General features: G+C 43.5%; 1 protein-coding gene across 2 annotated transcripts in view; it reads right to left on the minus strand.

Moving 5' to 3' along the window:
- The window catches only part of ITPK1 (inositol-tetrakisphosphate 1-kinase), a 234570-nt gene that overhangs the window by 12322 nt on the left and 196850 nt on the right, over positions 1-25398 (minus strand). For both annotated transcript variants that reach the window (XM_084631487.1, XM_084631488.1), the window contains 5 exons: positions 14202-14300; positions 10706-10746; positions 7154-7319; positions 4134-4201; positions 2429-2591 (listed from right to left, as the gene is read on the minus strand). In XM_084631487.1, the coding sequence (XP_084487613.1) occupies positions 2429-2591; positions 4134-4201; positions 7154-7319; positions 10706-10746; positions 14202-14300 (537 nt within the window). The remainder of the gene's footprint in view (positions 1-2428; positions 2592-4133; positions 4202-7153; positions 7320-10705; positions 10747-14201; positions 14301-25398) is intronic.

Consider the following 25398-nt stretch of genomic DNA (forward strand, 5'->3'; position numbering starts at 1 on the left):
AACTTCCTGGTGCAAGTGCTGGAGGAACCAACTCGGGGCCCTGCTCCTCTTGACCTGCTGCTCACAAACAGGTAAGAATTGGTAGGGGAAGTAGAAGTGGGTGGCAACCTGGGCAGCAGTGACCATGAGATGGTTGAGTTCAGGATCTGACAAAAGGAAGAAAGGAGAGCAGCAGAATACGGACCCTGGACTTCAGAAAAGCAGACTCTGACTCCCTCAGGGAACTGACGGGAAGTTTCCCTTGGGAGGCTAATATGTGTGGGAAAGGAATCCAGGAGAGCTGGCTGTATTTTAAAGAAGCCTTATTGAGTGCGCAGGAACAAACCATCCCAATGTGCAGAAAGAACAGCAAATATGGCAGGCGACCAGCTTGGCTTAACAGAGAAATCTTCAGTGAGCTTAAACACAAAAAGGAAGCTTACAAGAAATGGAAACTTAGACAGATGACTAGGGAAGAGTATAAAAATATTGCTCGAGTATGCAGAGGTGTAATGAGACAGAGCACAACTGAAGTTGCAGCTAGCAAGGAATGTGAAGGGTAACAAGAAGGGTTTCTACAGGTATGTTAGCAACAAGGTGGTGGTCAGGGAAAGTGTGGGACCCTTACTGAATGGGGGAGGTAACCTAGTGACAGATGATGTGGAAAAAGCTGAAGTACTCAATGCTTTTTTTGCCTTGGTCTTCACAAACAAGGTCAGCTCCCAGGCTGCTGTACTGGGCAGCACAGTATGGGGAGGAAGTGAGTAGCCCTCAGTGGTCAAAGAACAGGGTAAGGACTATTTAGAAAAGCTGGACATTCACAAGTCCATGGGCCCAGATCTAATGCATCTGAGGGTAATGAGGGAGTTGGCTAATGTGATCGCAGAACCATTGGCCATTATTTTTGAAAACTCGTGGCGATCGGGGGAGGTCCTGGATGATTGGAAAAAGGCAAATATAGTGCCCATCTTTAAAAAAGGGAAGAAGGACAATCCAGGGAACTAAAGACCGGTCAGCCTCACCTCAGTCCCTGGAAAAATTATGGAGCAGGTCCTCAAGGAATCCATTTTAAGCATCTGGAGGAGAGGAAGGTGATCAGGAACAGTCAACATGGATTCACCAAGGGCAAGTCATGCCTGACCAACCTGATTGCCTTCTATGATAAGATAACTGGCTCTGTGGATATGGGGAAAGCGGTGGACGTGATATATCTTGACTTTAGCAAAGCTTTTGATACGGTCTCCCACAGTATTCTTGCCAGCAAGTTAAAAAAGTAAGGATTGGATGAATGGACTTTTAGGTGGATAGAAAGCTGGCTAGATCGTTGGGCTCAATGGGCAGTAATCAATGGCTCGATGTCTAGTTGGCAGCCGGTTATCAAGCGGAGTGCCTCAGGGGTTGGTCCTGGGGCCGGTTTTGTTCAACATCTTCATTAATGATCTGGATGATGGGATGGATTGCACTCTCAGGATGGATGAGGATGACACTAAGATGGGGGGAGAGGTAGATATGCTGGAGGGTAGGGATAGGATACAGAGAGACCTAGACAAATTGGAGGATTGGGCCAAAATAAATCTGATGAGGTTCAACAAGGACAAGTGCAGAGTCTTGCACTTAGGACAGAAGAATGCCATGCACTGCTACAGGCTGGGGACCGACTGGCTAAGCGGCAGTTCTACAGAAAAGAACCTAGGGATTACAGTGGACAAGAAGCTGGATATGAGTCAACTGTGTGCCCTTTTTGCCAAGAAGGCTAAGATCATATCGGGCTGCATTAGTAGGAGCATAGCCAGCAGATTAAGGGAAGTGACTATTCCTCTCTATTCAGCACTGGTGAGGCCATACCTGGAGTGCTGCGTCCAGTTTTGGGTCCCCCACTACAGAAAGGATGTGGACAAATTGGAAAGAGCCCAGCAGAGGGCAACAAAAATGATTAGAGGCTGGGGCACCTGACTTATGAGGAGAAGCTGAGGGAACTGGCCTTATTTAGTCTGCAGAAGAGAAGACTGAGGGGGGATTTGATAGCAGCCTTCAACTACCTGAAGAGGGGTTCTAAAGAGGATGGATATAGGCTGTTCTCAGTGGTGGCAGATGACAGAACAAGGAGCAATGGTCTCAAGTTGCAGTGAGGGAGGTCTAGGTTGGATAGTAGGAAAAACTATTTCACTAGGAGGGTGGTGAAGCACTGGAATGGGTTACTTAGTACAGCAGTCTGGGAGCTGACGTGGTGGAATCTCCATCCTTAGAGGTCTTTAAGGTTTGGCTTGACAAAGCCCTGGCTGGGATGAGTTAGTTGGGGTTGGTCCTGCTTTGAGCAGGGGGTTAGATTAGATGACCTCCTGAGGTCTCTTCAAACCCTGATATTCTATGAACAGCAATACTAATTCTCACTAAACACACATGGTATGGTATCCACACAGTCTGGTGAAAGCTGAAAGGTCTCTCTTACCTGGGAATGCATTGATATCAATGACTGCATGCTGGCCGGTCTGATTGTTAATGATAATATCAATCCCAAAGAGGGAAACCCCCAGAGCCTGTCTCAGTGCCTTGGAGATCTCCCGGATGACGTCATCATTTGGCCGTTCAAACACACCTTCGATTTTATCAAGCTACCGTGAAAAAAGACAAAAAGAGAAACAACTGAGGGGTTCTGAACCGGGCTCTCTCTTTAGTGTACGTGTTGATTTACAGAGCTTCCCCATTCTATATCCGGTAGGATCCAACTGCAGGGAAGAAGCCACAAGAGCTTTTCTTGATTTTGCATCCTACATACATTAAATGTTAGGCTCTTCTACTGTACTCAGTGGGCCTGATTCTCTATTTGTTACACTGGTGTAACTCCATGGAAATCAATGGATATACACACCAGCACCGAACTGAATGGAGAATTAGACCCAGTATCTTAAATATTAGACATCCATTTTAAAATCAAAAGAAAACTGCAGCCTCTGCTCCTGCACTGCAGATATTCTGCCTTTCATCATGTGCGTTTAATAAGCTGATCTAAAATTAAACCTGCCTTAAGGGACTGATTAAGGGGCTGACAAGAATGAGTTACTTAACAGAAGGTGTTAAGGTGCATCACTACTGTGCTCAGTGTTTTGGGGCACTGCTCAGGGCAGTTGTCTAATAAGGGAGGTCTCTTGTATGGGTTTGAAGTCCAAGTTGTTTTAGAACAGTTTATTATTAAGAGTGACTTGGGTCACTTGTGAATGTGAAATTTAATCACACATTTCTTAGTCAAGAGGTTGAGCAATACAAGTACTGTTTTGTGTACAGAACAGCTGTGTATATATCCAAAACATATACATAAACATATACATCACAAAATTTAGCCACTGGAAGGGATTTATGATTAGTTCAGTGACATGAATAATATTTAGCATGTCAGTTAGGACACTTCAATTCCACATCTGGTCACTGTATTAAACTTTTGACTACAAACTAACGAGATCACATGAATCAGAGAAGAATCTGGAGACAAACTAGGGCCCAGTTCTGCAAAATTACTTCAGTGGGAGTTTAGAGTGCTCAGCATCTTGTAGAATCCAACTTTACTTTGGCTATTAACAGGGCTAGTCATAAACACAATTAAGGTGTGCTTGGGGTTAATGTACTCTGAGGATATATAGAGGTGTAGCCTACTGGTCAGACCTCAGGAATGCTTACATTCTAGGTGCATATCTTCGTGGTCTGGGGCAATTCACTTAACTTCTCTGCTTTGGGTTTTCCCTGTTTGTCAAATGCGGATACCACTCCCTTACCTCACAGGAGTGCCATAAGGATTCATTAAGGCTTACAAAATTCTCTGGAGAGGAAAAGTACCAGACATTATTACTCAGGACCTTTCCTTTCCCCATCTGGACTGGCTTTCAGTTAAGACAAAGCACAGTAAAGCAGCACACAGACATGCAGCAGCATCTCTGCTTCCACAACAGAAAGGAGGAAAACCTTGTAAGGGATATCAAATGAACAGGGAAACACAGCTTTAAATTATGCTGGTTCTAAGTAGCAAACAGATCTCAATTTGCTATCTGGGAGCTGACAGGACACAATTCATGTACAAGAGTCACTATTCATGAATACCTTTATAAGAAAAAGAGATTTGTTTTCTATCAATGGTAAAAAAAAAAAAGACCAGGAGTACTTACTGCTGTTAAGACAGAGGAGGATTCTGGCTTCGACACATTGTGGCTGTTGAAAAATATTGATTCTCTATCTGAAATTAAAAGAAAGTTATAAATGAACTGATACTTGGATTTGAATTTTAAAAGGATTGGTTTATGCTGTATGCAACACTAGGTGGCAGTGCAACCCCAGGAATCTAATCCAGCTCAATAGCTGATAAAGTTCTCCACTCTGTCACAGGGGGCATGGATCAGCGTTCATGTCGCACTCCCTGTCAGTACCCAGCCCAGGCTGGGAAGCTAATGATCCAACTACTGGACCAAATTTGATGATGAATCCTGGTCACATTCCATCTGAGGCACATTGTGCATGTACCAAGACGACTCTGTCACGCAAAGCTTCCTTTTGCACACAGGCACCTGCCCATGGCAGAAAACCTAGCCTAAGACTCACACAGCTTCAAGATCTCAGGCTACAGATAAGGTAAATAAATGTGTGTGTGTGTGTGTGTGTGTGTGTGTGTGTGTGTGTGAGAGAGAGAGAGAGATAGAACTGGTTTCATTTCTGCACTCAAATAAATCCCACTCATTAAAGAATGTTTTCTGTAAGTTATGAAATCAGTCCTAGGAAATGGTTAGGAATTAAAGGGACCATTCAACTGGAAACGTACAAGATTTCATTACATAACAGATGATTTCACGGTCGGCACTAGATCCACCCAAGCAAGTGCAGGGGAGGTATAAATTATACCTCCCTGTACCCAAGGTGGACTCCCATGATCCACAGAGTAAAATTCACCCCAGCGGAGGGTAGGCAGGAAGGATCTTTAATTTGAAGACACCACAGCAGCCCTGCAGTGGAGGCTGCTCAAGGAATTGTATTAGCACATCCTCCAGCCATGCACCCTCCCAGGCCAATTTATCCTCCTACAAAACCCCTCCAACGGCGGGAGAGGGGTGGCGGGGGGAGAGGGGGGGAGGAATGTTGTGGCAGCTTTCCATTATGACAACCTGTCCTCTTGGGCTTGCCAGAAGCCACCGCCATGGTATACATAAACCCAGAAGTAAATCTGGGACAGCATCAAAGCAAACATAATGTTGAATGTGCAGAGTTATCACGCACTTGCTGCATGATGTAGCATATGCTTCTACTAGGCTGTTCCCTCTGCAGACTGGATCACAGCAGCTAATCACAGCCACAAGCTTAGTGCGCTTTATTGTGGGAAAGATGCAGGAATCATGGGAGGCAAACCCAAAACAATCTGTGACTTTTGGTAACATATTAGAGAGCAGTAGCCAAGATTTGAGGCAGGTGGCTAGCCCAAGACATTTAAGTGATCTGTGGCCTGATTTTTCAGAGGTGCTCAGCAGCTTTGAAAACCAGCCAGCGTGTGCTTAGTTGTCCATAACTATGCATGTTCCTGAGAAGCATGGACAGGTTAGAGTTGGACTTGGGCAAAGCTGGTGGGACATAAAAACAAACCTGACTTAGCGGAGGCTGAATATCCTACCGCCAAGACCTGGAGTTGAACTGCAGAGCTGAGACCCGTAGCCTCAGGAAAAGACGAAGTGAGCTGCCCTTTAAAATGTAGGCTTTTTAAATAAAGGGAATGTCAAGATAAGTCCTGAGATATTGTTTCAAAGGTGATTGATCCCCTTCTAGCGTTCCATGCCGACCAATCTAACCAATGCAACCCTCCTAGCCAGAGGAAGGAATGCCAGGGAGCATGAAGAAGGGCAGGAGCAAAGAAGCAGCCCCAGAAGGAAAAGACGTCTATTTGTTAAAAATCCTCATGACACAAAATGACAAACGTCCCACAAGATCTCTAGTGAGGATGCTGCCAGGCCAGCTTTATTCTTCCTGTTCCAGTGCTAATCACTGAAGGAGCTCAGGAGGTGCGGCCAAGGGGCAGAAATTCGAATACCCTGTCTCTGCTCCTACTTCGTAAGATTTCACATTTCTGCAATCAGCTAGTGTAGACCCTTGAAACAGTCAGACCTGCTTGATCCCTTGTTCATAACATGTCCCTTGCCAGCAGCAGATTTTAGGCCAAGAAATCCAGACTTGGAATCCTGGGATTCATTGAAACCAGTCTGCACATTTCATTTTAACATGGGATTCAAAATTAACATTAAAACTTTAGACTAACAAGCTAATGGCTGCATCTAAGGCACTGGCTTTCATAAAGACGCCTTAAAATTAGTTGATACTTCAGTACATTTCCCTAATGCTAATTTCTCATACTAGCTGATAAACATATCACTATTTCACTCATACTAGTCCCACTAAACATTTTCGGCTTCCTATACCATTGAATGTAGTTCTCAATTCCTCAGGCTTCACAACAGAAAGCTGTTCTTCTTCCAAAAAGGAAATTGCAGCAGACTCAATTAACACCCTTCAAATGATCTCTGTTGATTTAGAATCGTACCTGTTGATAACTACAGGAGGACCTTAGCTCAGCAGCTCCACTCCGCTTATCTCAAAAATAGTTGCCAACTAGAACCAAGTGAAAATGATCAAGTGTATTTCTCCTGAGAATTTCAAGAACTGGCCCTTACATGAACAAACCAAGAGGCTCTGGCATGGGAGAACTCAACTGCTCTTACGTTAAACACAAACAAAAAATGAACAAGATAAAGACAGGGACAGGAAGTTCCAAAATGATGGAATCCAGGAATTTCCCCTTTATCTTGCAATTATAACTCAAGAGCAAATGACAAATGGACCTAATGAGTGTTTAGAGAGTTTCCAGTAAAGGAGCTTTCTCCACTTCCACAATGACATAAAACCCAGCTTTCAATAGGTAAGATTCAGGTTAATTTCACATAAACATTTACTATAAGAACTCTGTTCAGATGTATTCCAGAGCAGATGAGTTATCTCCCTTCCTGTCGAAATAACACAGAGGAGGAAATACAGCATGTAAAAAGCAGATGCTTTAATTTTAGCAGCCTATTCAAAAACATTTTTCATTCAGGATCTCTGCTGCCAAGGGCCTCTGAGCTCATGCTAGCATTTAAGCTGGCCACAGGTACTTTACCTGAAATGCCTGCTGAGAAGTTCTTTAAAGATGGTCTTTTTACCACAGTGTAGGACTCCCCGACCACAAACACTTTATACAGCACAGCGTTGTGATTGATGAAGCTCTGAATCACGCAGGGGGGCTGGATGGCCTTCAGGCCTTCCTGGTTGAATATGATTGCCATCTGAAACACAAAATGCAAACACAGTTCTCCATAAGGATTTGGGCTTTCATTTATTTCACTTTTTTCTGTTGTCTGGCTGAAACATGTAATGTGGGGGAAAATCTATCCAGGGATAATAACCAAGTGCAAATCCCTTTTCAGCAGCTAGCTTCTCTTTTATTACTTTACTGCTACAATAAGCCTAAATCCCTGAGGGTGTTATCAGCGTGGCTTTCAGTTGCACATATCATCATTTTAAATTAAGATTCTTTTTAACACGTACAACGGCATTTTATCTTTGTTAGTTATGCAACAATCCCAATTTGATTTTTAATTTAAAATCAATAAAATATCTGAGTGACAGAACCTGGAAAATACCCATCAGATTATGCAGGAAGTCCGAGATATGAAGAAATAGATGTATTAGGTCATCCTGACCCTCTTTGCCAATGAAAGTTGTTCCCTACAGTTGTTTTTTAATGGGTTGGTTCGGTTCAGGTTTAAATCTCCCAAGCAACTGGGGTTTCTGCCCCTTCAGTGAGAGATTCTTTCAGAGTCTAACCAACCTCACTATTGGAAAATGCTCAGCCAATATTTGCCTTGGCTCAGTTTCATCCCATCACCCCAAGCGTAGAGCCCCCTTAAATAAATGACACAGGGACTGGAAGAAATATGCCATAGAGAAAGTAATTTAGGGGCTCAACGATGAACAGTGGCTGGCTCAAACCTAGCCCATGTAAGATGGAAGTGATGCTGATGGGTAAAAAGAAACACTCTGAAGAGGCAGCAGAATCCACATCACATAATACACAGTTCCATGCTTGGGCACCCTGATTAAGTCACTGACCAGAAATGCTTATTCAATCCTTTAATTAGCTTGAAGGCTATGCCCTCTCTTTGTGGGCAAAGACCCAGGTGCAGTGATCCATGATCTTGTCACTTTGAAGAGGGACTACTAGGTTTCCTATTGAGTTCAAATTGGTCCAGGATAATGCCCAGAGAGTTTAAGTGATTTGTCCTAGGTCACAATGGCAGAGTTCAGAATACAGCTTATGAGCTCTGACTCTGAATCCCTCTCAAAGATAGCCATTTCTGTCCATAAATTCTGCCTCTTTTCTTGCTTTCTACAATTAGCTGGATCTCAGCGAAGTCAGGATAACTGGAGGGATTTTACAAATTGCATAACATGGAACACTTTCTATCTCCTCTATGTGTACCTGTCAATTTGATTTATGTTGTACTCTTAGTTTGTGGGGCTTTTTCTAAATTCATGTTCGCTTTCTAGTTTGTTCCTGTATAATAAGACGATAAATATTTCAACAAAAAGTCATACTTTTAGTCAAATAAGAAATGGGATGACTATACATTTATGACTAAAGGGCTGAGAACATGTTTGTCTCTATCTAGCTGTTTATTATTCTGTTCTCTTCTATATCGGGCACACCATATGAGATCTCATAATTTTCTGCATGCGTACACAATCAGGAGATTCTCTAACATTTTCTGAGTGCAAGTTAGTGCATGTAGCCAATGCCTATTTCAAACTGATTTTTTTTATTCTACCATTATTCTACGAGATGCTATCTTTTTGGCAGCACATATCCAATATGCACATGCTAATAACCTGTGTAAGTAGGCTCCTGTAACTAAGTTCAATGGGGTCTCTAGGCACAATCCCAATACTGTACAGAGAAGTTAAGCATCTTGCCTAAGGCCACAGAGAGGACAACTGAACTACAGTTACTTGCTTCCAGTCCTGTGCTCAAGGCACTGGACATGCTGCTTTCACACCAGGAGCTTTCAACAAACACAACATTCCATGTTTCTCAAGCAGTCATTCTTCACATGTGGCTCTTACAGGATAGATTGTCGTCTATCAGCCAAATGAGCCCTAATACTACCCCTGGGAACATGGCAACTTCACGAATGGTTCTCCTCCAGAGGGACTGAAGTGTCATGCAGGACCCCAGGCATCGCTGAGGACACCAACCTGTGCAGTAATAATCAGCTCCCATGAAAAGCCACAGCAGTACAACTCTATTTGAGCATCACATCTTGCAGATGCTGGGGTTCTAGCAGAAAACTTAAATAAGTACTTTTCATGAGAACTGCAAAGAGGGGCTCATCACAGCAATGAATGTCCACGCTAACTCATTAGGCACGGAAAGCTTTGTGCATTTCAGGTGGTAGTTACAGGAGAACCAGCAGCAGGGTCACAGGATTGTGATCTCCACCAGAACAGTATCTGAAAAGTTGAGTGGCCAGCAGCTATCAGTCAGTCCCTTAATTAAACTAATTAAGGGACCTATGTGCCTTGTCTTTGTAAAAGAGAGTTCATGGTCCAACTGAAAAATAATGATTTCTTTAACGGTGACTATGGGTCACTCCTCATTGTAACAACAGGCATCCTGTTCCTTTCAAGCTGCATTTCACTCCACGGCCCTTTGTTCTCAAAGGTGCTGTAGTAACACAGCAGATTTTAGAAGGAGCTGGGAAACTTGGATGTGGCCATAAACAAGTTGTGAACGAAAGAACGAACTGAAGAAAATATTTATTCACAAGGAGTAGGGCCTGGATTCTCACACTGGGCTTTGAGGAGGAGGGAGGCAGGAAAGCTACGGGTAAATGAGCTGAAACAGGGTTTCTCGACCTCTACTCCCAAGATTCCGGAAAAGGTGGAGGTGCTTCACCTCAGGTTCCCTGTATTTATGGCCAGCTAAATGCACAGGAGACTACCTTACCGCAGGAATACAGTCATTTCACTTATGGCCACCTCCCAGAAAGGATGGGGAAGGAGGTGCTTGTCCCAGCCCAATCCTTTCCACTCTCCCTTCCCACCTCATGAAGAGAACTGAGCCTATGTGTGGCTCTGTCCCTGCTTGCTTCTCCCTTCTCCTTCCCCCTGCCATGAAGAGGAGTGTGAGAGGGCAGCTTCTCCTCACCCATCTTCTCCCCATGACCATCTCACTGAAGAGAAGAAGCTGGGCAGCTCTTCTACCCGGAAACAGAGGAGCAAAAGCTCAAAATTTCAGAACCAGTTCTCACCATCAGCCCCACACAATGGAGCAGAGACATAGGGGGTGAGGGGGAAGAAGACCCAATTGGCCTGATCTCCCACCAAAAGGCAGACTGAAGGAAGGCAGGCCTCAAGCCCGGCTCTTGCTTCACTCTGCTGCAAGAGATGGAATTTCTGCTAAAGGGTGATAAGCCCTGTTTAAACTGAGCCCAAGTAACCTTACAAAAGGTATCTGAAGTAAGGACATGTAAGGGGGGAGGGGGAGTAGCTTGGGGGATAACAATCATTCTATTATTGCACAGTAGAGCTCCCAACCAACCCATAAGTAGTCAGGAGGGGATTACAAGTGAGGGGATAAAGCTGACTGAAGCCCCAGAGTTCTTTTACTCACCTCATGAGAGTTGGTTCCATGGGCCACTCTGGTTTTACAAACTGTGTAAATGAAAAAAAAGAAGAAAAAAAAAGGAGAGAGTGTGAATAAGCGAAATGGGCCACACACAAAACCCTTTGTACCAGCTGTTCCCAACCCATATAGCAGCTCACCAGGCTAAGACCTCAGCGGTACCAGTTAGACTCGCTAGGGCTCACTGTCTCAACTCTATGTGCTGTCCATTGCCATGGAGTTTGGACTGCTCCAGACCCGTGTCTCTTAACTGCTATTCTGGAACTGGAGTTGATTCACACTGGGTTAGAGCACACAGAACTCAGGAGAAGGCAGGCAGCAGTAGCACCGAGGGCTCAGCACAGAAGCTGATCATTTAGGTGGGAAGGCAGCACAAGGCACCAATTACGAAAGCCTGAGATAGCAGTGCCAGTGTTCATAACTCTCGTGACTTCTTTGAGAGTCACTTGATTTCAGCCGGGGCTCAAGTCAGCCTGGCAATCATGTGAACAGCTCCAGTCCTCTTGTGCAAACCTGCTCTGAATGGCTGCCTTCCCCACTTGCCTGCTGCTTTCTGGGGAAGAGCAGCCAGCCAGGACTGCTGCATAAAGCAGGAAGAGCTGTCTCCCTCTCTTCACCAGCCCACTCCATTCTCACACGAGGGAGCAGAAAGTGCTCTCAGCAATTCAGAGCAGTTCCACTCCCTTCTTCCCTCTGTCCAGCTGTGAACAATGGGTCAGCCTGCTCCCTCCCTCCAACCCTACAACACCAGGCTTGACAAGGGGGAAAGGGAGGAACCAGCTGCTGTTACCCCCTGGACCTGGAAGAGTGGGGTGAAGAACCCAGGAGCTGCAGGAGCAGCAGAGGTTAGGCTAGAAGGGTGGAATTGATGCGATAGGCAGATGCGAGGGCAGAACTGATATGGGAGCCGGGGGGGTGGAATTGATTTGAGGGATGGGGCAGAATTAATTGCTGAGCAGGGGATGGGAGCTCCTACAGAGAGGATTCTCTTTACCCAGTACAATTGAGAGAGTGGACAACACTAATTATCATCCCACATACACACTGGGGATGGGCAGGTGGAGTTAAAAAATAATAATAAAAAAACAGACAAACCCCCCCACAATATAATCTCTCTCTAAAAAGATTGCATGTTTTTTTTTTTTGGCGGGGGGAGGGGGGGAAGGAAGATCTGACTTCTGGCTGTTGAACCTTGGGGTTGTCAAAATTGCAGTACGAGTGTCTGGGAACCACTGCTTTGCAGTTTGACCACCTCAGTGCTGCAGAACCAGACTGCTGTTAGCCAGTCTAGAATGTGAATGAAGTGGGGAGTCAAAATCATTCAGTTAGCTATAGGGTGTTGCTTCACAATATAACTTCATGAGATCTGCATCTCATTTTGAGAAGAGGGCAGCCAGGCAATACGACAATTGTTTTACCTTAGTACCTTACAAACAAAGTACTGCACCTTAACGGTTTGTCTACCCTGGCACTTTGTCGGCAAAGCTTTTGTCTTTCAGGGGTGTTAAAAAAAACACCCCCCCCTGAACAATAACATTTTTACCAATGAAAAGTGCCAGTGTGAACAGCGCTTTGTTGGCAGGAGCGTTCTCCTGCTGACAAAGCCTCTGCTGCTCATGGGGGGTGGAAGTTCTTTGTTGGCAGGTGAGCGCTCTCCGGCTGACACAGCAGCTACCCTGCGCGCCTTTTAACAGCACAGCTGTAGTGGTACAGTCATGTCGCTAAAAGCCTCGTTATGTAGCCATAGCCTAGTACAGGAGGCGAAGACACAGAGCAGACACCACTTCTGTTCATTTTACACCGACCGTATCAAATGAGGAAAGGAATAAAAAAAAGTCTCAGTGTGGATGTCTGTTACAATGAGACAATCAGCTTATTGCAGCTGCCTGAGGCTGCAGCCCCTCAAACCTGCCTTACACACTTTATTATTATTATTTTTAATTTCCTGGCATTTAAAGGGCATATTTTCCATCTGGATTTTGGGGTAGGGGGAAAAATTATTCTCTTGAGGAAAAATAGCAAACATGGCTGGTGGGAGCAAGCTCCTGAGCAGGTTCAAGACAACAGTATAACTGTTAGAACTATTTCAGAGTAACAGCCGTGTTAGTCTGTATTCACAAAAAGAAAAGGAGTACTTGTGGCACCTTAGAGACTAACCAATTTATTTGAGCATGAGCTTTCGTGAGCTACAGCTCACTTCATTGGATGCATACTGTGGAAACTGCAGAAGACATTATATACACAGAGACCATGAAACAATACCTCCTCCCACCCCACTCTCCTGCTGGTAATAGCTTATCTAAAGTGATCATCAAGTTGGGCCATTTCCAGCACAAATCCAGGTTTTCTCACCCTCCGTGCCCCCCCGCCCCCCCAAACTCACTCTCCTGCTGGTAACAGCCCATCCAAAGTGACCACTCTCTTTAAAATGTGCATGATAATCAGGGTGGGCCATTTCCAGCACAAATCCAGGTTCTCTCACCCCCCCCCCCCCCACACAAACTCACTCTCCTGCTGGCAATAGCTCATCCAAACTGACCACTCTCCTTACAATGTACATGATAATCAGGGCGGGCCATTTCCAGCATAAATCTAAGTTTAACCAGAATGTCGGGGGGGGGGGGGGGGAGAGAAAAAAACAAGGGGAAATAGGCTACCTTGCATAATGACTTAGCCACTCCCAGTCTCTATTTAAGCCTAAATTAATAGTATCCAATTTGCAAATGAATTCCAATTCAGCAGTTTCTCGCTGGAGTCTGGATTTGAAGTTTTTTTGTTGTAAGATAGCGACCTTCATGTCTGTGATTGCGTGACCAGAGAGATTGAAGTGTTCTCCGACTGGTTTATGAATGTTATAATTCTTGACATCTGATTTGTGTCCATTTATTCTTTTACCTAGAGATTGTCCAGTTTGACCAATGTACATGGCAGAGGGGCATTGCTGGCACATGATGGCATATATCACATTGGTGGATGTGCAGGTGAACGAGCCTCTGATAATGTGGCTGATGTTATTAGGCCCTTTGATGGTGTCGCCTGAATAGATATGTGGGCACAGTTGGCAACGGGCTTTGTTGCAAGGATAGGTTCCTGGGTTAGTGGTTCTGTTGTGTGGTATGTGGTTGTTGGTGAGTATTTGCTTCAGGTTGGGAGGCTGTCTGTAGGCAAGGACTGGCCTGTCTCCCAAGATTTGTGAGAGTGTTGGGTCATCCTTCAGGATAGGACTATGAGCATTTCCCAGGAACATGGCTTTGTTTACCGCAGTGAGGTGTTTGAGGTAGAGAACATCTGTATGGAGCTCTTCAAAAGCTTGTGGGGAGAGACATTATTCTAGACACCAACTGTTCAGTTTAACAGTGCTAATTATAGAAAGGTTCTAGTGTCCCTGACAAAGAATCATGCAGTTCTACACTGGTTACAGTGTTCTTTAGGGACGAATGTTCAGAATATACTAGGAGAAGTGATAAAAAGCCTGTTTACATACTGAATGGGAATGCTAGTCCATTCTTCTCTATGACCTGCAAGGTGTCTTCTCCACAGGCGCTTGTCAGCTCCATAAAGGGTGGTGAACAGATCCTCTCATCTGCAAGACAAAAAGAGGAGTCAAATGGAAATCTGGAGCTTTTGCCTACCAGTTCAGGTCATTACCAGCTCTCTCCACAGTAGCTGTTTTCCTTCCTAGTTATTCCACTAAGAGATTAAAGCAGAACACTTGTAAGATCATTCATCAAACATGGATTTGGGACTCTGGGATCCTTAGAATGGATAAAGGCCCCAATTTACAGACTCTCTTTGAAGGAAACAGAAATGAAAGGACAAAATGTTCACAAGTAGCCACACAGAATCACTGCCCACTTTTGAAAATTTAGCTGCATATTACGCACCCAAGGACACAGCACAGAACAGAGCCCAAATCTTGGCTCACAAGCTATTGCTTTAAGGTAAAATTCTCAAGAGTCTAAGTGACTGCATATCTTCACTCCTGGTGATCAGAACCCAGGTTAGCCTAGCCCACATATGAGCAGCCACACTACAAAGCCAGACTTTAGTATGTCAACTTAATTGTAGCCACACAGCTGCTGTAGGACTTCTGTGGTCATATCCCACGGTTACTAGCATCGCAGTAAGCTGAGCCTCTCTAGGATTCTTTCCTAGTGAATTGTGTGAGAACTTGTCTGTCCTTCTGGGCACATGGGGGTGGGAGTTGGGGTAATGGGGGGAGAAGGCAAGGACTAGTAGTGGCAGAATTGATTAGCCTGCATCCACACTGCAAAGTTGGGGGGTTACCAGCCCAAGTGTAAGAAGCATATAGGCTTTAGCCTATAGCCCCGATGAGACAGGTAGCCTGGGTTGAAAGCAGAGTGACCACCTTTTCAAAAGGCAAAAATGGGACACCTGCAGGAGCCCCGCTGCCTCCAAGGCCCTACCCCTGTTCCTCCTCTTCCCTCCGAGCCTGGGCGGCTCTTACTACTGCTCAGCTCCAGATTCTGGCCTGGCGGCAGGGCCTCAGTGGGAAGGGGAGGAGGAGGAGTGGGGGCGAGGCCTCGAGGCGGGGGTTGGGGGTGCTAAGGTCCACCTCAGCCCTCGTCCCACCACTGGCAAGAGACTGGCACTGCCCCTGAGCCTTGGGCAAGCACTGAGCAGTGCCACAGGGAATCCAGGATAAAAGATGTCCCGGAATCATTCAGCCTAGGATCAGGACTTGAACTCTGCATTTCGGGGCTATCCTATCCAATTCACATCACCCTACTAGAAAGGGCCACCACACTCAGGTGAAAGGGTTGTGTGTGTGTGGATAGGAGCTAGGGACAATATGGAAGTAAGAGCCTGACTTAAGTCTGCAGTGAAGATCGACCCTTAAGTTAAAGGTTTTGGGTGTGGATAGGAGTTGACTTAGGGGCAACACTCAAGTTATAACTTGTTAACTTTGCAGTAAAGACAAGCCCGAAGTTAAGCACTACTGATTAGGAGGGTTTAAAAAAACAACAACGATAACCAAACAAAAAGTGACAATAAAGAGTAGAGTTCAACGGCAATAATGAAGGCTTCACCTCTGAATATAAGCTGGAGATCAACATAGGAGAGGAGGAGAAAGATTGTTACCAGTACATCTGTCAGAAATAATTTACATTTTTGGATCAACCAGAAATTTGGATTGGCAGTAACTGAAGCTAACATGTAATTATTACTATTTATCTTTGTTATTGTGATAGCTCAGAAGCTATCATGTTAGGTCATGTTGAGGTCTCTGTCATAGGCACTGCACAAACAGAATAAAAGGACACTGTCTGTTCTCAAGAATGTAGTGTCTAAAAGATGAGCATTGTAATTCTTAGTATTTACATGGCGCTTTACATCTGGACATTTCTTTACAAAGATTGACTAAATTAATCCTCCTACTCCTTTGAGGATAGGTATAACATTGCCACCAGCTTACAAATGGGAAAAATTAAGCATTAAAGCTTACAGAGAGAGGGGGCACTGGAGCTGGGAGTATACCTCAGGAGTTCCTGGTTTATAGTTCTCACCATTAAACCATGCTGTTATCATAAAAAGTTTTCGCCTGAAAAAATTAAGGGTCTATTTTCATGTAGCCTGAAAGGAGCAGATGTATAAAGAGACTGATGCTTTGAGGTCAATTTCTAAAAGTCAAAACAAAACTTCCCATACTTCAAAGCTTTCAGCTCATTGCTATGAAAACAGAAAACAGCATCCAAAAGTGACAGGTACTGTAATATTTACAAGCTTCTGCCAGAGTAAAGTTTCTTTACTTGGATTAATTTGAGGAATCAGATTTAGCTTATGGACACGTGGGAACAACTTTGGCTTTGGCTGTTTTCTCACCCATATGCTTGAAGCTCACAAATAACTCTTGCTTTCAGTGATTTCATATTCAAAAGTGAGATTCCATCTCACTTCCTTCCATTTATTTCCCATGCTAACTAGCAATTGATATTGGTACGCTGCAATGTTCTTGCCAGTCACATGACACATGGGGAGGGGGCAAGAGAGTGCTTAAACTTCAGTGCTTAAAAGAACCAGCTGGATCAACAAAGAATGAAAGAGAAAATGAAAACTGCTAGAACTTCAGAGTGGTCCTGATGCTTCTGAATTGCTGACTTGGATGACAGTAAGCCCCCAATCCTCCCACACCACCACCAAGGGCAGGATTCTTACTTGCTGAATCCATTGGAGCAGACCTATAACTCAGTGGGAAAGCACTGCCCCCCACCCAAGCTTAAGATCCCAGCCTGGCCTCAAGAATAGAAAGCTACTTCTCAGAATTAACTGCACATATTGCAGATTTTAAAAGTGGTTGTTTTTTTTTTTCAATAAAATAAAATAAAATAAAAATAAACAGCTACTAGTCACCAATTACTGTCTATTCTGCGGCTGCACACATGCTCCACAGCTTTCTGATGAAAGCATCCTGCTTTCTCCACCAAGCCTCTGTTATCAGAGGGAAAGCAAGCTCGGTGCAGCTGCTCAGCATCAGAACCCATGTGAGACAGTATGCAAATTTAGTGTTTGATGGCTGATCTCAATCCTGGTTCTCATCAGCATGAAACTGAGAGACCCAGTTATGTCACATAAGCCAAACCCTGTGTAAACAAGCACCTCAAGGTACATTTAACCCATTGTGGCAATGCATTCCAGCATCGGGCATTATTGGATGTTCTCTCTGTTTCTCAGTCAAAAAATGGTTTCCGGTTGCCACAGGAAACCACCATCAAGAGGATAACAATGGCCATAACAAGAACTGGTCTAGAGATGAGAGCAGAGGAATGGGAGTCAGGAGTCCTGTGTTCTATTTCTGGCTCTGCCACGGACTCACTCTGTGACACTGGGGCATTATTACTCCTATCTGTAAACAAGAGGATAATAATTATTTGCATTACTCAGAAAGGTCTACTGAGGACTAAGTAATTATGTTTTTAAAGTGCTTTGAGATCTTCTAAAAGAAGATGCCACCTCCCTAATATACACACCTACCTCACCTCTTCTAGAGCTGTGTTAGTTCTGCGTGTCTAATAGAAGTAAAAAGTAGTTATGTTAAATTTACTTTTGTCAGGAAAGTGAGTAGCTATAACTCAGTACACATAGATAACAGGAGATGGTGCCACTTTTACAGTCACTTTTCAGATTAGAGCTTCACGTTAAAGTGTGATTGCCAAAGAATGTTTTTCAATGGTAGATCTGGGGAGGATTCGTTGTTCATTCTCTCACGATGGCTAAATATAAAATTGCCTTAGTGTACAAGTGACTTTTCTGAATTCCAGCCCTGAGCACTCAGCTTGGGATTTTAAAGTCAAAGTGGGTTCCTTCTGCCTCCCATCATGCATAAAGATTCAATTATCAGAACTATGGCTGGTCAGGAAATGATAAGTATTTGCTGCACATTTAAAAAAAAAATCAAAATTTTCCATTTTTTCCCCAACAAACAACACTTGTTTTGGTGGTTTTCAAAAGCCAAACAATTTTCAGTTTTATATTTTCATCCACACGCTGGAAAATTTTAAAAGAATTGAAAACGGTTATGGAAAAAAGGCCATTTTTCATCAAAAGAAATATTCCAAGGAAAAATGTCAAGCAATTCTGATCAGACCATAACGAAGAGCATTGGTCACCCAACAGAAATACTGACCGTTTTGAAGGACAGTATAATCTTTTGTCCTCTGCTACTGAACAAATGGCAGGGTCTCAGAGCTCAGGCTCCAGCCTGCGCATGGAAGTCTACACAGCAACAAAAACAACCCTGCAGCCCAAGCCCTGAGAGCCTGAGTCGGCTGGCACAGGCCAGCCGTGGGTGTCTAGTTGCTGTGTAGACATATGTCCCATTTCCCAGTTCCATCCACGCAAGTCACCGGGGTTTATGGATGACCTACGATAACTGAAGCAAGAGGGAGCAGAGCTGTTAAATAAGGAGGGACCATTTTTAAATGTTCATTTTTCTTACTACAAAACCTAAACATTTACTGGCTTCAATATCTAAAGAATATTGTTAAGCACTAACCACTGACTGCAGGGGAACTACAATCTTGGATTCTTTTCTCCTGGAAATCTTCAGGGCTAATTTATTTATAATAATGATTAAAGAAAAGATAATAAATTCAATCCCTGATAAACAGAATTGTTAACAATATCTTTCCCCAGCATTTACTAAAACAAGGAAGTCAGTGAAGAGATCTCTTTAAAAATCGAAGGAATGCCATGATGTAAGAGACTCACTAAGTTCTTAAGCCCTGTTTTTACTCACTCTGAACTGGGCATTACAGAAAGCTCTTTTGTTTGTTTTTAGTACAATGGCAGCCTATGTCAGAGACCTGAATTTGGAAACACAACCAGGATGCCACTTGGCCAGATCAGAGAATCTGTCAACTTAAAACAAACAAAGAAAAACAAACAAAGCAAGAAAAAGAATACTGACGTGGATCAAGCCTGAGAGGCTCACCTTCACTACATCTAAAGGGGGTAGAGGGCTAGTCTTGCATCCAATCCAGTGCTGGATATAGCTTTAGAATTTTTGTCGTTGCTATTTGAAACAGCACGACCATTAAATCACAGCTGAAATATCAATGTGCCTTCTTGTTCTCTCCCCCCTTTGTCCTTATTTTTCATTTTTTATCTTGATATGTTTTCTGCAGCATCTGCTTTCGCTCAGACTATATTTTCTCTAACCCCCCTGTCATAAATATAAAGGGAAGGGTAAACCCCTTTAAAATCCCTCCTGGCCAGAGGAAAAATCCTCTCACCTGTAAAGGGTTAAGAAGCTAAAGGTAACTCGCTGTCACCTGACCAAAATGACCAATGAGGAGACAAGATACTTTCAAAAGCTGGGAGGAGGGAGAGAAACAAAGGGTCTGTGTCTGTTGGTATGCTGCTTTTGCCGGGGATAGAACAGGAATGGAGTCTTAGAACTTCTAGTAAGTAGTCTAGCTAGGTATGCGTTAGATTATGATTTGTTTAAATGGCTGAGAAAAGAATTGTGCTGAATAGAATAACTATTTCTGTCTGTGTATCTTTTTTGTAACTTAAGGTTTTGCCTAGAGGGGTTCTCTATGTTTTGAATCTAATTACCCTGTAAGGTATCTACCACCCTGATTTTACAGGGGTGATTCCTTTACTCCTATCTACTTCTATTTCTATTAAAAGTCTTCTTGTTTGAAAACTGAATGCTTTGTCATTGTTCTCAGATCCAAGGGTTTGGGTCTGTGGTCACCTATGCAAATTGGTGAGGATTTTTACCAAACCTTTCCCAGGAAGTGGGGTGCAAGGGTTGGGAGGATTTTGGGGGGAAACATGTGTCCAAACTGCATTTCCCAGTAAACCCAGTTAGAGTTTGGTGGTGGCAGTGGATATTCCAAGGACAAAGGATAAAATTAATTTGTACCTTGGGGAAGTTTTAACCTAAGCTGGTAAAAGTAAGCTTAGGAGGTTTTCATGCAGGTCCCCACATCTGTACCCTAGAGTTCAGAGTGGGGGAGGAGCCTCGACACCCCCCTTCCTCTTTCTCTTCAAGACTCTACTCTGACAAGGCTCCTTCCCTCCCCTACCCCATTTTTTAAATTTTGTTCTCTCTCTCTCTCCCCCTCCTTCTTTCCCAGTCTCTTTTCATCATCATTTCTTTTCCTTCCATTGTTCTACCCAAGGGGTTCTCAACCTGCGGCTCAATCAGCACACTGCTTCGGCCCATGTGACATCGTCAGGGCCATACAGGTAGTATATATATTGTGTGGATGTGACCCACATAACACACACAGAGCTGCATACGTGGCCCACAATGGTAAATAGGTTGAGAACCACTGCTCTACCCCCTTCCCACTTTGGATGCAGGTCAGATGCAGGTGATAAGTGTGCTTGGGAAAGCGGGCTGCATATACCAACAGGCAGTAAGTGATGATGTAGCACTCTATGGCTCTCTCTCTCTATGGCTCTGCTTCACCTGGAATCTGACATTCAGTTCTGGGTAACACTTTCTCAGAAAGATAGAAAAATTGGAGGTAGTTCACACGGAAGCCAAAAAACGATCCGGGAGCTGGAGAAACTGACCTATGAAGAAAGAGTAGAAGAATAACTTGGCCAAACAACAAATAAGAGGAGTGGAGGGCGATAGAGAACCGGAGGGTTATAAACACCAAGGGAATTATTTTGGGTGACATGCAAGGATACTGCTACAAGCAATGAAATGCAATTAATAAAAAAGAAAAATGTAGATTGAATATTGGTCAGGAAAATTTTTTTCTGGCAGTGAGATGTGGTGGAAGTCTCAATGCTTGGGACTATAAAAACCAAACTGGACAAAGCACCAGATGATACAACTTCTCTAACTCTCTAACTTCTATGATCCTTAAGATTTGTGAAGCAAAGTATCAACACGTCAAAAAAAATATCAGCAGAATCCAAGTACTGCAGACATAGTATGATGGCAAAGTGGATACAGAGACACACTTTTCCAGAGAAGAATTCTGATCTCAAGTTCTTACTACCCATTTGCGTGGAACAACTATTTCTGGAAGCTACACGAGTCCCTCCCATCTATCACGTCTAGAAAAGTCAAGCTAGGATGAGAACAATTAACATCCCTAGGACCATGGCTGTAGCACCTTCTGAAGCTTTCAGCAAAGTAGCTTTTAAAAGAGAAGAATAGCTTTCTACGGGGGGGGGGGGGGAACCTCCAGCAAAAACACTGAAAGCTTCATCATGACCAAACAAGGTGCAACCAAATGGCTTTATTTATCCCAATCCAAGCACAAAAAGGGATTAGTTCTCCTTCTAAAGGCCAGGGATTTCCTATCAGGGTACTGCAAAGCCTGTGACTGGAAATAATGCACTGGGACACCAACACCACTAACGCTCCGGACTCCAGCATCCAGACCCATAGTCACAACAGCCTCCCTTAAATCTTCACTGCTGAGTGATTAAGGAATAGAATAGAGAACCAGGAGACCTGTGTTCTAGTCCCAGCACCACCATTGCTTCACTGTGCAACTGGCTAAATCACCTCACTTAGCTGTGCCTCAGATTTCCCATCTGCATATGAGGAGAATACTAACCTCACATGGGTGTTGTGAGGCTTAAGTAAAAAGGGCTCCCAAAACTCTGAGCTACTTAGATGAAAGGCACTACGGAAATGCAAATAATTATTAAGGTTATTATAGCAAATTAACACTCTGCCCCATAGACAGTTTTAATCTGTGAATTTTAGCTGCCAAAAACTTCTCTCTACAGATCCACCAGAAAGACTCAATCTGTAACACAACTCTGAGAGCCAAACTATGTATTTACAGAATCCACCTTTCTGAAAGAGCTTGGTGCTGCTTATTTACCATCTTTTTTTCCTAGCTAGTTATAAAGATGGCAACAGCTTCCCTGTGAGACTCTACATTTGGCTGTAGAGGCTGTGGGGACTGCTTTGAAGAAATAGGGTGGGTTACTTCTGTATATAAAATACACACAATATACAGTAAAGGGAATGCTCCTGAAGTCTTGGCCTCCTTTGTAAACAGTCATTAAAATAAATAGGCAATTTCCATAACTCAGTACCACTGGTTCAGTTTATTCACTCTCAAAGGCTCCCAAATCAAAAGTAACAATCACAAGAGATTTGTTAGAAGGAACAACAGTTCTGAATCCTCAGTCTTTACCAGAGAAAAGCCCTTCTTTAAATCGACAGAATACTTGGCCCTGTGACTTCAAGAAGCTTAAACCTGGAGTTTTCCAGTAAACTGCATTTCATTATCACTTTCACAGACTGCCACAACTGCACTCCACTCCCATGGGGTTATGAAGGACTTGCAGCTATTGATCTAGTCAGTGCCACATATCGTCATCCTAATACACCATGTGGAGGAAAGGTGAACTTCGACAAACGTTTCCCCCGCCCCCGGAGTTCACTTTCAACTGGAAAAAAACCTAGCAGATTTCCTTTGTTAGTAGCCAGTTTACTTTAGGTTGAGGGTTTCTCATTTTAAACCACCAAGGGTATGTCTACGCTGCAATTAAACACCTGTGGCTGGCCCGTCTCACAGGAGTTGGGCTGTCGGGCTTTGAACTTGCGGCGTAGACGTTCAGGCTGGGTTGGATCCTGGGCTCTAGAATTCTCCCCTTCCTGGGGTCTCAGAGCTTGGGCTCCAGCCCGAGCCCGAACGTCTGAACTGCAATTTTACAGACCTGCAGCCTGAGCCCTGCCGCAGGTGTTTAATTGCAGTGCAGATATAGGCTATACGATGGTCTCCTCCTCATTCAGAATACATGGAATCATTATATAGTTACTATAGTGACAGCCACAGTTAAATTTGAAAAACAGGTTTCATCCAAACGCCCCCTTTTGCAGTTGCTCACAGCTTTCACAAATGGAATTTTTTATGTAAATTTTTTTGAATACTAAGAAAGAGAAATCTCTTCAACAACAGTCAAAGTTAAACTCAAGATTAAGATATAAAATAAGTAAAACAGACGGGAGGAAGGAGAAGAAAATCTTAATATTGTGTAGAGTTTTGATATGGCAACTAATAAACGTGTTAAATGCCTAAATGCAAGAAAAAGTAGAAGCTTGGGTCTCAACATGAGATGAAAGACTTTAATTGACACTATCTACTAAAAAGACAGAAGGAGAAGATGAGAAGCATCAACCACAATATGTAATCAATATATCACAAAGAAGAAAGAGACTGGTAGCAAGTCTTGTCAATGTAGCTTTAAGGCCTTCCATAGGTCAATTTATAATTGTGTATTTCTGTATAATACTGATATTATCTCAAGTTGTAAAACAAGTTTTATAAGATTTCTGCTATAAAAATGGATCTGATCATAAATAAAATTTTAAAAGTCACAGCTAAGCCAAGAGGCTTTTTTTTTTTTTTAAGTTTCAGAAAAATCTATTCAGCCATTTTTGAGCAGTGTTAAAAAAAATACTCCCAAAAATCTCTTATTTGTTTAATAAATTCCACTCAGTATTTCTGTGCATGCACAACTTAACACCAGCAGAACAGATTTTGTTCAAATATACTTTGGTTTGTAATAGTACTGAGGCTTAAAAATCAAGTCAAGTCTTAAGATCGGTATCGTCGACACCTTACTTATTACGACACCTTATGTAGCAAGGCTACATAAGAAATTCCAGATTGTATTATAGATAAATTATTAATTAATACAATGAATTAAAGAGGACATTGGCTGAATTCATTCCATGGTGCAACTCCACTGAAGGCAAGAGAGTTACACTAAGTCTGAATTTGGTGCCATAATTCAAAGACACAAGGGGGCAGAGTTATACTTAGCTTTGTGGGTTGGATTCCTCAACTTTAACACTATTAATGCTACAATTTTGCATGGAGTATCTACATGTAACCGAAAACCCACATAAGCACAAGTCTCTACCTATAATGAATGGGCATTATTTGGAACCTCTGAATACTAGTGGGAAAGCTAAAACCCATACCTGAAAGTAAAGACAACAGGATTATAAACTCATAATAATATATAAACCTACTATAACTATCACAGTTCAGGGCTGTCAAGGATGGTTTTAGAACAAGGCAAATTCACGTTAAACTTGGGGGTTGGGGTAGGAGACACTTAAGGGGAAATAGAGCATACGAGAAAGGAAAGTCAGCACCACCACCCCTAGGTACAACTTTCCCTGTCAGCATTGCCTGCTGACTTCTCCAACACTGAAGATACAGCTCTTTCAAAAAACTGTGGTCTAAATGATACTGCCAACACATCCATAAATTTTTTTTATCCTGTCCTGCAACCCACAATGCCCAAATAGCTCTTTTTAGGGCATTTCCCACTGCTACAGGGCAGAAATATAGGTTTCTACCCTTTTACATCTTGTTGAAGGTAACTTCCCCACCCCCCTTCTCCTGCATGGCTAGAATGATTAGATTCCAAGGTACCAAATGTTTCATGCAATTCTGTTTGGGGAATTTGCTCCTGATTAGAAATGAGCATGTCTATCTCACATATAAACACTCCTGTTTAAAACGAGATAAATGTCCTGCAAACGAACTTTCAGCTTACTCACTGTGATTCAGCTTCATAAGTATTGGAACTGGATCAGTACAGCCATGGACATGTCTGGAATTAAGATATGCTATGGGGCGAACACACACTGGTCACTAGAACCCAATGGAGCGATCCCATGGAAACGTGAAAGGTGAGAGGTGATCTGTCTCATTCAGGAGCAGGGCCAGCTCCAGGCACCACCTTTCCGAGCAGGTGCTCGGGGCGGCACTGAGAACGGGGCAGCCAGCCATGTCCCGCAGCGGCAATTCAGTGGCAACTCCACTGCTGTTCCCGCCGCAGCAGCTTTTCAGCGGCAGCGCAGCAATTCGGCTGCGACTGCTTGGGGCGGCAAAATTGGCAGAGCCGCCCTGTGCGGGAGACAGATCTCGGGAAAGGCTGAGAGAAGCATTCGTGTCAGACATCGGGCAGACTTATTTTTCCAACGATGAAGGGGAACAGAATGGCAACACACCACCTCACACATGTGAAAGAGAGCAGAACGATGGAGGAGATTTATAGTTAAAAAAAAAGTTATATTAAAGTAGAAGCTTCAAAATATCTCGCTTTTTTTGGGGTAAGTTTACATTCTTATGATGATCCCCCAAATCAGCGCTGATTATCAGGAAAATCCAATGGAGTTTGGTCACATGACTGAGCTGCTGAAAACTCTA

Source organism: Lepidochelys olivacea, assembly GCF_965140295.1.
Source record: "Lepidochelys olivacea isolate rLepOli2 genome assembly, chromosome: 6".
Lineage (NCBI taxonomy): Eukaryota > Metazoa > Chordata > Testudines > Cheloniidae > Lepidochelys > Lepidochelys olivacea.